At 32.4% G+C, this 16,703-nt stretch overlaps 2 protein-coding genes across 5 annotated transcripts; one reads left to right on the top strand and one right to left on the bottom strand.

Moving 5' to 3' along the window:
* The first annotated feature begins 1,457 nt into the window (after positions 1–1,457).
* LOC107936962 (B-box zinc finger protein 20) lies at positions 1,458–4,369 on the top strand. Its single transcript, XM_016869752.2, has 2 exons — positions 1,458–1,836; positions 3,621–4,369. The coding sequence occupies exons 1-2, from the start codon at positions 1,639–1,641 to the stop codon at positions 4,041–4,043; spliced, it is 621 nt and encodes a 206-aa protein (XP_016725241.1). The 5' UTR covers positions 1,458–1,638; the 3' UTR covers positions 4,044–4,369.
* A 1,153-nt stretch (positions 4,370–5,522) lies between these two features.
* Positions 5,523–16,380, bottom strand: LOC107936985 (kinesin-like protein KIN-7D, mitochondrial). Of its 4 annotated transcripts, none has more exons than XM_016869794.2 (24): positions 15,717–16,380; positions 15,480–15,577; positions 15,145–15,234; positions 14,895–14,947; positions 13,912–13,977; positions 12,947–13,000; positions 12,669–12,728; positions 12,333–12,411; positions 12,136–12,203; positions 11,892–11,948; positions 11,697–11,801; positions 11,273–11,377; positions 10,952–11,059; positions 10,723–10,854; positions 10,451–10,633; positions 9,931–10,149; positions 9,173–9,310; positions 8,770–8,886; positions 8,584–8,634; positions 8,401–8,448; positions 8,054–8,200; positions 6,578–7,324; positions 6,296–6,424; positions 5,523–5,841 (listed from the first exon to the last, which is right to left on the bottom strand). In XM_016869794.2, the coding sequence occupies exons 1-23, from the start codon at positions 16,034–16,036 to the stop codon at positions 6,350–6,352; spliced, it is 3,120 nt and encodes a 1,039-aa protein (XP_016725283.1). In that variant the 5' UTR covers positions 16,037–16,380; the 3' UTR covers positions 5,523–5,841; positions 6,296–6,349. The 4 variants fall into 4 exon arrangements, with proteins under 4 accessions (XP_016725283.1, XP_016725284.1, XP_040972814.1 ...); XM_016869795.2 differs by having other exon boundaries at positions 9,931–10,146; XM_041116880.1 differs by having other exon boundaries at positions 9,931–10,146; positions 11,697–11,948.
* Positions 16,381–16,703: the final 323 nt, after the last annotated feature.

Genomic DNA, 16,703 nt, shown 5'->3' with positions numbered 1-16,703 from the left:
TATCCTATTTGTTTATAAATAATATTATTACAAGACAAGATCACTACCATATCCTGCTCTTAAAAAGTCTTTTTTGTCATTTTCTGTCCCACCCAATTTCATTTATAATTTATAAAATAAAATCCATGTTCTAATCATTTCCATTTACAACTGGAGTTTTAGTAATTGTCGATATAAAAAATCAAACCACGTTTTTTCTGCTTTTTTTAAAAATATTTTTAAATCATAAGTATTAAAATTTTAATAAATTTAAAATGATTTATTATTTTTTATTTATATAAAATAAAAATTATGATAAATATACAACTATCGATATAATATAATATAATATAATTTTATTTTTTAAAATCCATATCCTTGCATATTCATATCTTGCTCTTAAAAAGTTATTGTTTGTCACCTTGTGTGTGTGAACATTATTGTTCAAATTATTTGATCGAAGAATTAAAAATTTAGGGAGCAATTTATTTATTATTAAATAAGTCCAATTATTTGAAGTCAAATTTTCTAAAAACCATAAAGAAAAAAAACTGTCCAATTATTTGAAGTCAAATTTTCTAAAAACCATAAAGAAAAAAAACTAAGGAAAAATATTCAACAAAGACGGTGCAAGAAGAAGAAGAAAACAAGGTTTTGAGTAAACAGTTGGGAAAGAATAGGCAGTAGAAAAATAATTATTATATACAAAATATAAACAATTAAAGAAAGCCAAGTTGGACCTTCCTTTTTACACAAAGAAAGAAAAAGGTTTAATTCCAAATTTGATCATTGTATTTTCTGAAAATTTTAAAATTAATTCTTTTGCTTTAATTTATCAAAAAAAAAACTATGAAAATTAATCCATTCGGGTAGCACCGTTAAATCTTGCTATTAAATTATTAATTTGAAAATCAATAATTCATCGACTTATAGGAAAATAATTAGTAGAAATAAAGAATTTATTAATTCATACGTACAAATTAACAAAAATCAACCATTCAAGTTCTTGTGCTTATCAACTAACTTCCTATATTTTATAGATATGATAAATTAAGTCCCTAAACTTAGACAACCTTTCCAAATTTGGTCCTTAAAATTTTTTGTTCACATTAGTATTGAAACTTGACAACTTTTTTCAATTTGGTCACTAAACTTGTACCAAATTTTCACCTAACCAAAAAACACTTTAAAATTTCTTTTTCTTTTATATTTAAAAAAATTAAGTGATAATGTAGAACCTCGAGGGAGTACCACATCATCATACCTTAATAAAATCTAAGCTTAATGATCAAATTAGGAAAAAATTTGCTAAGTTCCCAAACAAAGGTGAACATAAAAAATTCAAAAACCAAATTGAAAAATGTTATCAACTTCAGGTCTTAAATGTTGTTTTAACCATTTTATAAATTAAAAAGTATAAAAAATAAAAAACCCAAAATGTTGGTGCCTATAAAGTGTCTAAAAGGATAAGCATCTCAATGTTTCTTAATATCAAAAGATCTCCTTGAAAGTGAAAACTTTAAAAGCTGTTTATTTCATCTCATAAATATTCATTGCCTGTTTCCCATAAGCCCTTCATTCTTTTCTCTGAACCTTCTTTTAAAAAGAAACAAAAAATCAAAGGTCTCTGTTTATAAATAAATCAATAAAAAAAATTCAATGGAACAAAAAAGAAAGATGAAGATTTGGTGTGAAGTGTGTGACAAAGAAGAAGCCACAGTGTTTTGCCCAGCTGATGAAGCTGCTCTTTGTGGTGTGTGTGATCATAATGTTCATCATGCAAATAAGCTTGCAACTAAACACTGTCGTTTTGCTCTTCTTCAACCCGATGAATCCCCTCTTTGTGATATCTGTCAGGTAACTCCCCCCCCCCCAACTTCCCACTTTTTGTTTGATATTTACAACCCAGATTTAAAACGACGGTCGTTTTAACTATCGGATTTTACAACGACTTTATATGTTTTTCCTTTTCTGGAGGAGGGGGTTCAGCTCTTGGTGAGACTAACCACGGACGAATCCACTAGGTTGGGTATTGGATTCGAGATGTCTATCTTCAGTTTTAAATTTGAACTTTGTTTCTTATTTTCATTGTCTCCTCGTGTTATAGTAAATTTGTATTTGGTGGGATTTAAAGCCATCAGCTTTTGCATATATGAGTTAAATGATAAAATTGAGTATAGAAACCTTAAGTTTAATATTAAGGGATCCATAAAAGATGTTTGAATTGTATCAAGTCGGTTGAGATATTAGTTTAAAGAATAACTTTAAATTAATTATATTAAAAATTAGTATGGACTAATTAAATTGATTAAATAGAGTTTTTTAATTTATATATTTTTATTAAATTTTTAATCAAATCGGTCCAATTTAAAAAACATTAGAATATGTTGACTTTCGGCATAGGAAACTTAGAAAACTTGAGAGGTTAAAATCTACTCTAACAAATTCCATTGGATGTCTTTAATCTATCATTTAGATTCTAAATTGACATTTTAAAACATTCCAGTTGAGTTATCAAAGTATTGGTGTCACATCAATAAGGGACAAAGATAGAAATTTTATCTTTGAGGTTGATATAAAATAAAAATAAAAATTAGAGTGTCAAAATTAAAAAAAAATATTAATTTAAATAAAGACTAAAAATACAATTTTTTTTCTTTTAATTAAAGAGCTAAAAAGGATTGGTTTGAATTATTAAATTCAAGCATATCTAAGGAAGTAATTATACTATTTAATCAAATGGCTAAGTGAGTTACATCTCATTATATGGATATCAATCAAGTCTTTCTGTTGTATTAACTATCTATTTAGATGGTTTAAATTTGATATAAAAGTATATTTAAAATATATAAATATATATGTGGTTTAATTCCTTTTTTATTTTTTTTTAATATATTAAATCTTAATTTTATCATTGTAGTCTATACACATGTTTATAACTTGAGTAACATGTTTGAGCATATAAAGTCTAAGCTGCATGATTAAGTTGACAAAAAGATGGGCAGCACCGAGGAGTAGATAGGAGCCATGGTCCCTTAAAATGAATAATTCTTTTAAAGTTCAAAAAGTTATAAATTAATACACGACGAAATTGTATTTTGGTTCCTAAAATGATAAAATTATGATTTAGTCTTTCTAAAAATTATAAATAGTGGTGTAAATAAGACACTCATGCTTGGAAGCTACTTGAAAAAAATTGAACTCGATTCATTAGTTATCGAGCTGAGCTCAAGTAACTCGAGCTATCGATTGAGCGAATTTGAATTTTCTAATACTGGACTCAAACTGCTTGCGAACTTTATCGAGCTTTTTCATATTTTTATATTATTAAATTATAATATTATCCTTAATATATATTATTAACCTTAAGTTTAATTATCTCATCTAGCTCGAGCTTGATTACTAAAATTGATAAATAATTTTAATCAAGTTAGGTCAATTATATCTCGAGCTAAATTCAAACTTAGTAACAAATGTTTGACCGAACTCAAGCTCAATTACCTCTTTTTTACATTTTAAATCTCATAAAAGTTTTTAATTTAATTTCCATCCTTGAAAAAAAAGTTTCTTCTTGGATTTGAATTCCGAGATCTACAATTAACCATAAAAAGCATTGGTTTCATAAATTTACCTTTTTGCAGGAGAAAAGAGCGCTTCTGTTTTGTCAAGAAGATAGAGCAATACTCTGTAGGGAATGTGATATTCCAATTCACAAAGCCAATGAACATACCACGAAACATAACAGGTTTCTTCTCACAGGCGTTAAGCTTTCTTCTTCTTCTTCTTGTTCTTCTGCTAGTGGTTTCCCTCCTGCTTTAAACACAGTTTCATCTTCCTCTAATGGCGGTTATGGTGGTCAAACCATTTGTTCTGAAGCTGAAACTACTTCACAGTCCAATAACGAAATTGAGAAGCCATTGACGACTTACAGGATCGAACATAATTACACCATCGGCGACGACGACGTTTTGGTTTCAATGAGTATATCGGAGTACTTGATGGAAACTTTACCTGGTTGGCGTGTCGATGATTTTCTTGAACCTTCATCATATGCTGCACGTTAAAAGTTCACAAATGAAGAAGAAAAAATGAAACAAAGAAACACTATTTGGTTACTGAGGAAACAAGAGAAACTAAAGAGAATTTTTTGAGAAGCAAAGATACTCTGGACTTTACAATTTATATCCAATTGACTACAACAGACTCAACAAAGTTAGCCTTTAGCTCAGTTCATACTCTTTAACACTGCCATTAATGGTTTTTGTATGTTAAGGTTTACATCTAAAAGATTTGAAAATTTAGAAGACGAAAAATATTAATAGATATTTGTATTTCATTATTTTTAAACGTGATAAATCCAGAAAGTAATATATATATATGAATTATGGTAGAATGTTATTCATAAATTTTGATTTGATTTAATTTTTGTAAAAATATATAACATTACATAAATAATTATGATTATTTAATTGTCGATTCAGTTTTAACTTGATTTAATGTAAGCTAACGAAGGAGGATGTAAGTTTAAATATACTGAAGCGTATTATTTTTTTATTTCAAGTGAGTTGTCTGAATTTTTTAAAAATAAAATAAAATTATGTCTTTAATGTTTGTGTTATGAGGTTATTTCCATGCAATTTTTCTAGCAAAATTGTAAGCTAGTGAATTTGAGATCCTTTTCATGTCAAGGAATTCGAATGACCCGAAATGTCTCATCCTTAATGCTCCTAAGCTTTCATTTCAAAGATCAGGCAGATATTCTGAATATTAGGTGACAATGGGTCGACTCTTTTAGTTGCTCAGATCAGCTTTTCGTATCTCAAGAAATTCAGAGAAAATTGTACATACATGTTCGAGATGGGGATAGAGAATCTTTAATAATCGGGCCAGTTGAAATCATACTTCTTTTTCGGCTATAAAATTAGAATTTGAAACCATACTTATAAAGCATTTCACTTTCTATCGATTATGTCGTTATAATTGGATTTTTTTAATAAAGATTACATTTAAAAGTATAATGTTTATGGTGAAATTTAAATTAAATATCAAATTTTAAAGTAGATTATGAAATAGAATTTATTAAAGGAGGCAAACTCGATTGAAAGAAGCATACAAAATATTATCTGTAGGAAGCCAACAAATCCCTCAGTTAGTTAAGATTATCTTTAAAGGGAATAAGAACATCTCAACAAGTGTTTTAAGAAGACAGTTAAAGAACAAAATTCGACTTGCTGATAAGTCCGCTGCCTCCAAACGAACTACACCTCAATAAAAAGACGTCTTTTGTTGAGGGAACAAATATCAACCCATTGAAAATTTGTTGGCCACTAACAAACGTCACTTAACAATTTTTTTTAATGAAGTTAAACCTCTCAGCAGAATTAATGGAGTTCAAGACAATATTTTGTTTGAAATAATTATTTTAAGCTTCTCTAATTTATCAAATATGGCGCAAGATAATAACTTTAATTTCCCTTCATTAAGATTAAAAGAATCATGCAAGAAAGTTAAAACTAATCTTCGATAAGATGTATGAACCAAAATAAGAGAGAAAAAAGAACATTTAATAAATCGTTTCTGTACAAAGCAATTGAAAAGTTTTGAAAGACAGATCACAACCTTTGCTGTGAATTTTAAACAAAGCAACACTTTGTATCTGCAATTTTTAATGAATTAACCTTTTTTTTTTCTTTTTCAAAAATATTTTTAACCTTAATCTCTTTATTTATTTTTACAGCTGCTTCTCAGTGAAGGAGAGAACAAACTTCTGGTACACTAACCTTTAAAACAGTTACACAGATAAATAAAAGAAAGAATTGATACCCGCTTATCACTGAAAATAGGAAACAGGTTATCCCAGGCCTGCAAAAAAAAAAAAAAACAGATTAAATTTGTCAAAATTTCATGATCCGATTAGTTCTCGTATTGATGTGAATACGATTAAAGAAGAACGATAATCTATATGTTATGTGGACTTGGAGGTGAATATTGGGTACATATCCTAAGTTTCTTTTTCCATATACCTATCTAAATATGTGTACACACGATGTTGGACGTTAATGAAAATGAGAAGCCGGGCTAACATAGATGAATGTGGTGATAATTTGCATGACCTTTCATTAGGAGAGTATATATAGTTGTGTCATGAAGTGAAATGCAAAAAAGTCTATTCTGCAATCTTTGTGCCACAAATTGGACACTCAGAACAAGCAAGCCAACAAGATTTAAATACTGCAAAAATGAAAAACAAACATTTCAAAAAAATATAAGTACTAGTGGCAAGAAATAATACGGTATGGCTTAGAGAATCACTTACAATGAAATGCCGACACGAGAGAAAAGAGGAGCAGTGGGTGACTCAAAATATACTTTACAAAATATAGGAATTAGTATCTCCATTTCCAAGGGACTTGAGCTCTTTTTCCTTCATCTCTTGCATTCGAGCCTGCAAGTGTAGACCAAGTTTAGTTTTGAAACGGGAACAAACATGCTGTTACAAAATCTTAGACCAGTCTATGGGTCAGGAGTCGAGTAAAGGAAATGGAAAACTGAAGTCAGAACACAGATATGGTGCTTAAAAGTCGGTACAGGATCAAACCTTCAGACGTACAACCAGAGGTTCTTCTTTAGGTCTTTCATTAGCTGGTTTTGAAGGCACTTCAGAAACTTGTCTCTCCTTCAGGACATTGTTACTCTCAACGTTGTTTGCTTTCAGATCTTCGATATTATCAGTACCATTACTGTGTGGCTCATCTGTATTACTGTCAAGCGTAGCAGCAGCTCCTTCTTTTTTCAACTTAGCAACAAGCACCCACATGTTAGCTAAATCATTCTCAAGAGCTTCCTCCCTCTTCTTTGCTTCTTCAACTTTTTTCCGATACTCATCTTCTATCAATTCCTTCTCAGCTAGAGCTGCTTTAAGAGCTGCCTCCTGTTGTTTCCTAGCCTGTAGTTCCATCTTTAGATCATCTAGATCAAGATTCCAGGACTCAAAGTCATCACCAACCGCTACTGAAAAGTCTTGAGAGCGGCCAGAAAGCCGTCCCTTCCTGCCAGATCTCATGCTGTCATTGTACTTGCGGTTAACACCATTGAAAGTTGAATTAGCAAAACTTCTAGAATGTGCCAATTCACGAGCAGCTATTAATTCCTTCTCTAGTTTTCCATTTTGTACTGACAGCTTTGTCACCTCACCAGCCAAACTCTTTAACTCAACTGCAGCAGCAGATGCTAATTCTTTAGCATAAGAAGCCTCCTCAGCAAGTTTTTGATTTTGGACACGCAACCCACTGGCCTCCTCTGAGAGCTGCACCTGTTCGAGTTTTATTTTTTCATTTTCAATCTCCTGGAGAGATAAAACAGTACTTTGAGCAGCTCGATGATGAAAGGAAGACAAGGACTACACTAATCACAAACAAACCTTCACTCTTAACCTGTAGCTTTTATCATATTGTAAAGGCACACTAATGAATCATTTCTATACTACTCAGCAAACCTTTGACAAAATTTAAAATTTGATTAAATTTCTAAGAGAAGATGTTAAGTGGTTTTATCTCACATCTATTAAGGGGGGGCATTGCTCCTTATGATCTTATATTTAATTTGAGCCTCTTCATTTGCTATTAATTGGTTTAGGTTAGACGAAAGTTATAGCACCAAAGTCTGGGTTTTGTTAAGTTATTCTCCTGCCTAACCCCGTGTAAGGTTGACAATCCCTACTGAGATTGTCCATGTGTAGGCCCCATGAACTACACTATTTGGTTTTATGAGCCACTGGCATGCCAGAAATGCTATTGAGTTATGGTCGAGAAGTAGAAGCAACATTCGAAAGGAGATTCACATGCTACTACTAACGTCATGTTTTGAAATATTCCTAAGGTGTACAAAACAAAAGAGACGAGCAATCAGTTACCACATGATCAAAATGACTTTTTTTTTCAGCACCTATCATGTGAATTCATGTGGAGGCATGGTCACAAAATTTCATTAAAATCAATTATAAGAATAAGACGAACTACTACATGCTGATAAACCTTTTGCAAACCAAAATTTGAGACAACAATAAGTAAATTACCTGAGATTGGACCTTTTTTCTTAACTCATCAACATATTCTTCAGATATTCCCTCTTTGGATGACAATAATAATTTGTCACCGGAAAGAGATGCCAAGTGCTGCTCCAGGAGATTCACCTTCTCTTGCAATTCCTCGATCTCAGAATACTGCCAACAACCAAAACCATAATTGAAAAATAGTTCTGTATTTATAAATGGAGAAACTATTGACAAATACAACATATTGATTTTATAAAGAAGCCAGAAGCACTTAAAGAAGGATCAAATGCAACACCAAATTTAAATTTGAGACATGATAAGCCATTTTATTAATGGAGGAAATAAGACAACAAACACAAGGCTTTCACCTTGTTCTGCAGCTGTTCTTGGAGGATACGGTTATCAGCTGATTTGATCTGTAACAAGGAGTAGAAAAAACTTTATTACACAATACACGATGAATTGTCATTGTTTAACAAGCCCTAATCAATGGTGAAACAGTATCCATGAAATGCACTTTCCATATATCAGAAAAATTGCACAACACTCACCTCTAGCTCAAAACTCTGTTCATTACACTGAGTCATCAATTTCATAACTTTCTGTTGCAACAAGAAAACATTCAGAATTAGCTAAGCAAAAGCCAAAGGCATTAAAGCCCTCATAAATAGTTTACCATAAAATAATTTTAAAAATTAGCATAAACATCATTACTATAAACAGGGTAACAACACTACCTGCTGCATATCCACAAATGTTGCTTTAGAAATTGAAGCTTCGCTCTCAGTTATGCGTTGCTCTAAAACCCTCATTTGCCTCTTCTTTTCTTGAATCTCTCTTTCCAAATTCTGAATCTGTGTTAGGAAAAAAGCTAATTAGCACCTATATAAAAACTATGTAAAGTTTACTCTTGAGTAAACAGACACTGGAAGTACAAGAACTGATAGTTTATTCCAGTTGCACTGTCCTCGGTTTTATAACCTCATGGATACTCAGATAATGTTAAAATTTATAGACTGGAGAACCAGGATCAATAATAGATCATGTCAGTCTACCCCCAGTTCTTCCTACCATTAGGAATATCCACTGGCACTGCCACTGAATTAAAATGTGCTATAGATGTGAGACAGGAAAAGATACCTGGGTTTTTGAGCCGTCAGGATCATTTACAGACTGGTCCACCAGCCGTTTCAGGGTACTGGTGCTAAGTGCAATCTCTCCAGCAAGCATCTTAACTTGCTCAACAAGAAGGTCCATCTGATCTGATGTCATCCGGCCCTATAACAATGGAAGCCTTAGCTTTAATCATTACATTATCAACAGCAATTCAAGAAAACTACAAAGACAAGAATAAAGAAGGCAGTTCTGATTGCAATTCACTGAAGCAATAATGGAGGACGATATCCTATGGTACTATGATTTGAAAAATTATCTTGCACACAAACCCTGTGTATTGTGGCAGGGGTTGTAAAACTTCAGCTGCAAATAGCTAAAGTGGAACAGGGAAATCAAATGGAATCAAGAATAAAAGAATGAAACTACTCTCTACCCCATGCAGAAATTATGCACCACTAAAACATAATTGTCTAGAAAAGAACAGGAAATTTTTACACATTCTATGTCATAATGTTAAGCACAGTCGTATATAGAAAGTATAGGAACTTTTTAACTGAACAGGTCTAAAGGCGCATCTTTTTGGTAGGCTACATGAAAGAAAAAATGCAGATCTAAAATTAAACCATCAAACTGTAAGTTCCAGCCCTTATTATGAGGGACTAAGACCATCCAACTGTAAAGTAAGAAAGAGAGAAATTTAAGGAAATGCAAGGAATCCCTTTGGAAAATTTAACAAAATGACATTTGAAAAGGTAGAAGGAAATGAAAAAAGCAGAACATACTGCCAGCGGTTTACTCCCAGTAATAAGTTCACCCGCTTGAGTAGACTCAGTGAAAGTACGGCTAGCTGGTGAGAATTCATCATTCCTCCTGCTGGAGGATCTTCTGTGTTTAAACTCAAAACATGGATCAGTAACAAGTGCCGAAACCAAAGATGGAGAATCTTTTTGATTCTCATCATCTATAAGCAAGGAATCACCTACTCGTAGATCCAGTTTCTGCTGGAGGAAAAGTACCAAAAGGATTAAAATCATATTATATTATTAGACTAAAACCCAAGACCTAAAAAGTACTCATGACTACAGAATACAGTCTTCAAAAAGAAAAGCAGACAGGGATAGTAAAACTCATAACTACGAATTTTTGTTTCATCTTTTTCACCATTTGAATCAAATGTATCATTCGCCTTTTCTGGGTAATATCTTTACATATGTTTGTGTTTAGAATATTTGTGTTGTCTTCTTCAACCATCAGAATGAAAGAATTAATCTTTTGTTTAGAATTATTGAGAAAAGAACTTACATCCTCCTCACCAACAGAATGCCTCCTTTGATGACTAGGTAAATCGCTCAAACTTCCAGGGATTGTATTTTTGGTAGAAACAAGTATAAGCTTGGTAAGCCTTTGGATTCTGCTCATCAGAGCAGCTTTGGCTTCCTCTTCTTCCTCTAATCTTGACTGCATTTTCACCTGACCTTCCTCCAACTGTCCCACAAACAACATATAACATAAAGAACTCAGAAAATAGTTACACCATAAAAATAAAAATGACTGCAGAAAGGAAATTGCCATACCTGTTGCTTTAAGCTCAAAAGTTCTTCATGATTAACACCAACAATCATTCCCTTCCTTAGCCGATCAAGTTCTTCTTTGAGGACAGAAATTTCCCTTTGATACTTCTTAATCAGTGATTTTTCATCAATAATCTGGAAAAAAATTTAGTTTTGAAAGTAGCATAAGATTCGACCTTAAGTGTATCTCTCTACAACTAGCTGAAAGAAATAACACTGAGGCTATAAAAACCTTATTACGTGAGGCATAGATTTCCACTCGCTTAGCCCTGCTTGCAAACTTCAGGGTATTATGAGTTTCCTCCATATTGCTAGATGCAGGCGTGACAGTGCAAATGAGCTGTAATTTTACAGAAAAATGCAAAATAGGCAGAAATTTTGTCACATATCAATAGAAGATACATAACTGCAGACAGATCACATAATAATATTGGAGAAAAAATTGATAGATAAAGGAAATTATAATTTCAATTTTCATGTTGAAGATAAAATTAACAAACCGATAAGAAATAGAAAAAAATGTCAGCTACAGGTAAGATACTGATCAACTCACCGAAACAAGTCCATGCCCACTTAGTGAAGATTGCAGAAGACGGGTAAGCTTGGAGTCACGATATGGAACATGACAAGCTTTTCCTTCACTTAACTTTCCTATTACCTTCACATTGAAACCAGATGATTTAATTATAGAACTAAAAATTCTTGTCAAGACACCAGTCAATAAAACCAAAGACAAAGATGAATAATTTGACAAGAAAAGTTTATCATCCACTTGAGACTTATTATTGTAATTAGTAATCATTGAGACTGTTGGAGGAAATATATTTGCCAAGATTCAGTTCATTTTCTCCACCAACTTAATAGAGGCTTTAATCCTGCAGAGTAGTTGAAGGGACATATGCAATGCTTTGTATGTTTTGGCCTTATAAAAACAAGGAAAAGTAACAAATATTCATAAAAAAATACAAGGCACCTACAGTTCCAAGAGTCAGTAGACTTTTGTTTATGTAAGATCCTTCCTTTCTCCTTATTCCAGTTGTATCAGTTTTTGAACTCTCAGACCCAGCTAAATCAATCAAATTCTGAATAAAGGAACAAAGAAAGTAACAAGTCAAGCCATTTATTAAGAGGAATGTTCTTTCTTGAAAAATAAAAGATTGATTAAACCATACAAGTTGAGAGAAGATCACTCCATCATATTCATCACCACGGGCACTACTCTCAATCATCTGCAAATTTTAAGCAAAAAGAAAAGAAAGGACCCATACGGTATAAGCATCCAATTTGCTTCAGCAACAATAAAAAACTGAACTCAAAACACCTCTGAGATAAACTAAATATTAACTAAAACAAATTTAAAGGTTACCCAAAACTTTGGCAGGTAAATGAGTAAGTTCCTACGTCAAGAATGTTTACCAATGTGAATATAGTGTGACTTCGGCTGCTAAAGAGATTGAAGTTATTTGAACCAACATGACGATGCTCTGCCCATCAAGACACAAATGGAAACTTAGAAATTGATAAAATCTCACAAATTGATTATTCATATGGCAGGTGAAATAAAATATATGAAGGAAAAGGCAGGAAAACAACAAAAGTAACCCGGAAAGCACCTTCCCCTGCAGCAATAAAAGATAGGGCATGCCCAGGCGACAAAACCACTTCTTCCTTTACACCCTCGATGTAAGTTCCCTGAAAGACAATGCTGACATAAGCAAAAGTATGGAACTGACATTAATTGCTAGCCATTCTATCAGCAAATTTATTGAACCATTTTGGATAATCTCAGCACAAGGACACCCACATAGGGTCTATAATGAAGATTCATTAGATTGATATTAAACATGAAGAATGAGTCTTAGCTGCACATGACTTTTTGAGAGAATGAGACCAAGGTCGATGACAAAAATAAACGCAATGTAAACTTTTGAATAAGTTGAGCAAAAGACCTGAGCATCTTCTCTAACGCGCAAATTTTGACCAGTGGGATCAAGCAAATCATTTATAACCTGAGGATACAAGCAAAATAACAAAAAAAGAAAAATCATATTAAAAGAAATTCCAACTGAAAGGGAACTGAAGCCAAAAATTTGAACCACAGGTTATATGATAAAAATTGAACAAAACTATTCTCACTAAGGTAACATCATAAATTACAACATTAATGAGAAACCTGAAACGAAAGAAATTCAAAAAATGTAATCATAAAGTTAAAAGTACAACTCACCTCATTGTAGATTTCAAGATATGACACACGGAGTAAGAATTCTCGCCCTGGAGTCTGAGATATGACCACAGTTAGTCATTCAAAATTTACACATACAAGTTGGCGGAAATAATTCAAATAAAGTAAACTAGACTGCAAAGTGCAAGCATTTTTGTAGCATAACTGCTATTTTGTCCAGGATGATCAATACACCAGATTTTCAACACCAATATTATTGTAGATTTCAAGATATGACACACAGAGTAAGAATCTTGCCCTGAAGTCTGAGTTATGACCACAGTTATTATTCAAAATTTACACAGATAAATTGGGGGAAATAATTCAAATCAAGTAAACTAGGCAGCAACTTCAAGCATTTAGTAGCATAACTACTACTGTCCAAGATAATCAATGCAAAGGATTTTCAACAGCAATAAATGAAATTGAATGGGAAATGGGTAACTAAGTAGTTGCCTGTGGCTCCAGTGGATGCAATTCCAATTGTATAAGATGAAACACAAATAAACCCCAAGATTGCATTGAGACATGAAAAAACAAAGAAAAAAAAATGGCACCAAAAGAACATTTATTAATCAAGTGCTAGAGATAAACTTGAGTAAAGCCTATTGACAGAACATGTTATTATATGGTCTACAACCAATGAACTAAAATTTGAGAAGAAAACTGGGGGATTGCATTGAATGGAAGCTTAATTATTAAAGCCTACGTAAGTGCTAAAGGTAACTTGTAAAGCAATGATATTCCTATTGACATACTTCAGAACATATTACTATATGGTTGATAACTAATGAAATAAAATTGAGAAGAAAAATAGGGGCTAGCATCAAAATGGAGCCAACTAGTCCAAAATCATACAAGTGCGGGGGTAGGTTAAAGAAACAACATGTGCTGAAAAGGAATGGCCAAAAGGCATTCATCTGACAGTTTCTGTATTTAGGCCTAATAATTTTCGGCAAAATACTTACATCTTGGATAATGCTGAATACATCCTTTATTGCCAGCGGTATAATACCAGGAGTATTTTGATCTCCCTGAGCATATTATCAAAAAAATCAAGTCAAAAGTAAGATGACTAGGAATCATTACAGTATTATATCATAGGATTACACCCATAAGACTCATATTAACAACAGATGGAAAACAATTGATAATTCTAATGATATACCGTGCAGGGACTGTTAATATTAATTAGACTGAAATAGTGATATGATTAAAATTTTATAAATAGCATATTACTAAAGTTTTTTAACCAATAAGGGCCCAAAAGAATATACAGTTTTAATGCAACTGAAAATCCCCGGATAGAAATAAACTGGTAAAAACTAAAGGTTAACTGAAATAGAGATAGAATTTTATTTTTTATTTTTATTTTTTTGCCTTCTTCAGAGTCTATAAGATATTCAGAGTATAATATCAGAAATCAATATGAACATATGTTAGGATTCATTACTAGTTATATACAAATAAAGATGTTCTAATTGATGGACATTTCCTGATACAGCACCGGCACTATATATGTGATTACTAACATCCACAAGGGATAAATTTAGAAAATTTTAGGAATTCAGATTGAGGTTCTCAAGTTACTAAGTTCATGCAGCATAACTGTCAAATAAATATATAGCATGGTAAAAGAATTCCACTGATTAATGATTCAAGAAACTCAAATGCAATGCTTATACCAAAAGAGAAATTTTGCAATGTGTACAATCAGTACCATATTTAGTTGAATACTTGTTACCATTTAGGAAGGAAACCCCACAGTTATTTATGTTAGGAGTTCAACCCAAATTGCCATATAAGAAGATTCAATCCGATACAACATAAACTAGCAATTTTGCTATTAAAAAGTGCCAGAATTGACGTACAACTAGACTTGAAAAATTGCTATGATACTCTTAAGTAATTATACGGAAAGCAAGAAGTTTGTGGAGAAAACTATACTTACATGCATAGTGTGTGTCTTCCCACTGCTTGTAACACCGTAAGCAAAGACAGTTCCTATAATTCCATCAAGTTAATATTAGCTTCAGTTAATTACAAACTATAATTTCAGAATTGAAAAAGACCAACATGTTTGAGCAAGATGACAAGAAATGACTTAAAATAGATTATTCTTTAGATACTGTTTAATTAAAATTCAAATAGAAATCAACTGAAAGAAGTCAATAAACATTCCAGAAATTCAAATTTCATACCATTAACACCTTCCATTGCAGCCTTCACTACAGGTTTAGCAGCTACCTCATAAACCTCTTGCGATGTTGCTTGAGGTCCGAATACTTTGTCTGTAAAAACCAAATCAAATAATGTTCATACAAAATCCACATTCATTGCCACTTGCCAGGCTTAAACATCATACTTGTGCTAAATTATTTTAACTAAAAAGTAGTAAACCCAACAAAGCGTTATATTTCTTCATCTAATTACAGTACTTTTCAAGTGGATAGATTCAACAATTGCAGAAATTGCCTACAAAAAGTAAACTGCAATAAATTTCAACTTTAAAATTCAAAAAAAAAAGGGCATTTACCAAAAGCATAAGCAGTAGCTGGATTATACTCGTTTCTCACAATATTATCCTCATCCGCATACCACGCGATCTCATCCCCTCTATGAAATTCCCTTTCACTATAACCAGATAAAAAATAAGTGATAGAACAGATCGAATGAATTGCATTATCTGAAAATACGACTCTCACAACAATCAAAACGAAAAAACGAATCTTGTAATGAGATCTAATATAATACACTCAGATCTACAACATACTTCAAGGGCCTAAACCGAATTGTAACTGAAATACTATCCCCCGGTCTCGACGCCTCGAACGGCTCGCCTATTATCTCATCCGACCCGTAAGCAACTGGCGGGCGAGCATTGTAACCTTGAGAACCGTAGTGCATCGAATCGGACATGGATCGAGAACCGTATTCACTCCCCGAGTTGAAAAACGAAGACGACGACGAGGAGCTCATGTGATGCATTGGTTTGTTGCTGAAAAACGAAGAAGTCGAAGAAGTGGACGAAAAACTCGAAGATTTCCGATACGATAACGGCGAGCTGCTTCTTGCCGGATAAGAACAATCCATATAGAAGAGACAGAGAGAATGCCGTATGTGACTCACTGAGTCAGTGACTCAGTAAAGACAATAAATACAAATAAGAAGAAGAAGAAGAGACCGTGTCAGTGAACTCACATGGCTTGACACACACAAGATTGAAGAGCATTTCTATGTTAAAAAAAGAAAGGATTTTTATATAAACTTTGCTTTATTGTTTCTTTGTAACTATGGACATTAGAAGAAAAGTTAGAAAAACAGAGAAAAAAGAAAGAGATTGTTTCGTCTTCTTTAAGACAAAGGAGAGTTGCAGAGAGACAATAAAATAATAGAAATTTGAAAATTAAAATTAAACAGTTGAAAAACTTGAAATTGAAATGAAGGGAGGCTAAAGGACTGGTGGGAAAATAAGAGGATTGATTTTTTTAATTTTTTAAAAAAAAAGCTTTAGGTTTGAAAATTGAAATTTACAGTTCTTTTTACTGTGCAGTGTGGAGTGACATCGAAGTTTATGGTTGTTAAGAGTTTTAAACTCGGTTAAAATCGACCCTCGAAATAGAGAGATTTTGGAAAATAAAAAAATGAGAGCGAATAAACTGGCGAGTATCGAGAAATTACACAAAGTTAAAATTAGGAAATTTATTAGTTAATTGCATGACCCATCCTCAAAATAAGGGAAAATGTAACATTTAGTTCC

The sequence above is a fragment of the Gossypium hirsutum genome, chromosome A01, assembly GCF_007990345.1.
Source record: "Gossypium hirsutum isolate 1008001.06 chromosome A01, Gossypium_hirsutum_v2.1, whole genome shotgun sequence".
In the NCBI taxonomy this organism is placed as follows: Eukaryota; Viridiplantae; Streptophyta; class Magnoliopsida; order Malvales; family Malvaceae; genus Gossypium; species Gossypium hirsutum.
Note: the sequence above shows the minus strand (reverse complement) of the source record. Positions and strands in the feature narration are given on the sequence as shown.

Excerpts from the sequence above, each read along its gene's own strand:
- LOC107936962 (XM_016869752.2), top strand. The coding sequence starts at position 1,639 with ATGGAACAAAAAAGAAAGATGAAGATTTGGTGTGAAGTGTGTGACAAA. Across the intron at positions 1,837-3,620 it reads CTCTTTGTGATATCTGTCAG|GAGAAAAGAGCGCTTCTGTT; the intron begins GTAACTCCCCCC and ends ACCTTTTTGCAG.
- LOC107936985 (XM_041116880.1), bottom strand. The coding sequence starts at position 16,036 with ATGGATTGTTCTTATCCGGCAAGAAGCAGCTCGCCGTTATCGTATCGG. Across the intron at positions 12,412-12,668 it reads GCGTTAGAGAAGATGCTCAG|GGAACTTACATCGAGGGTGT; the intron begins GTCTTTTGCTCA and ends ATTGTCTTTCAG. Across the intron at positions 7,325-8,053 it reads GAAAAAAGGTCCAATCTCAG|GAGATTGAAAATGAAAAAAT; the intron begins GTAATTTACTTA and ends TTATCTCTCCAG.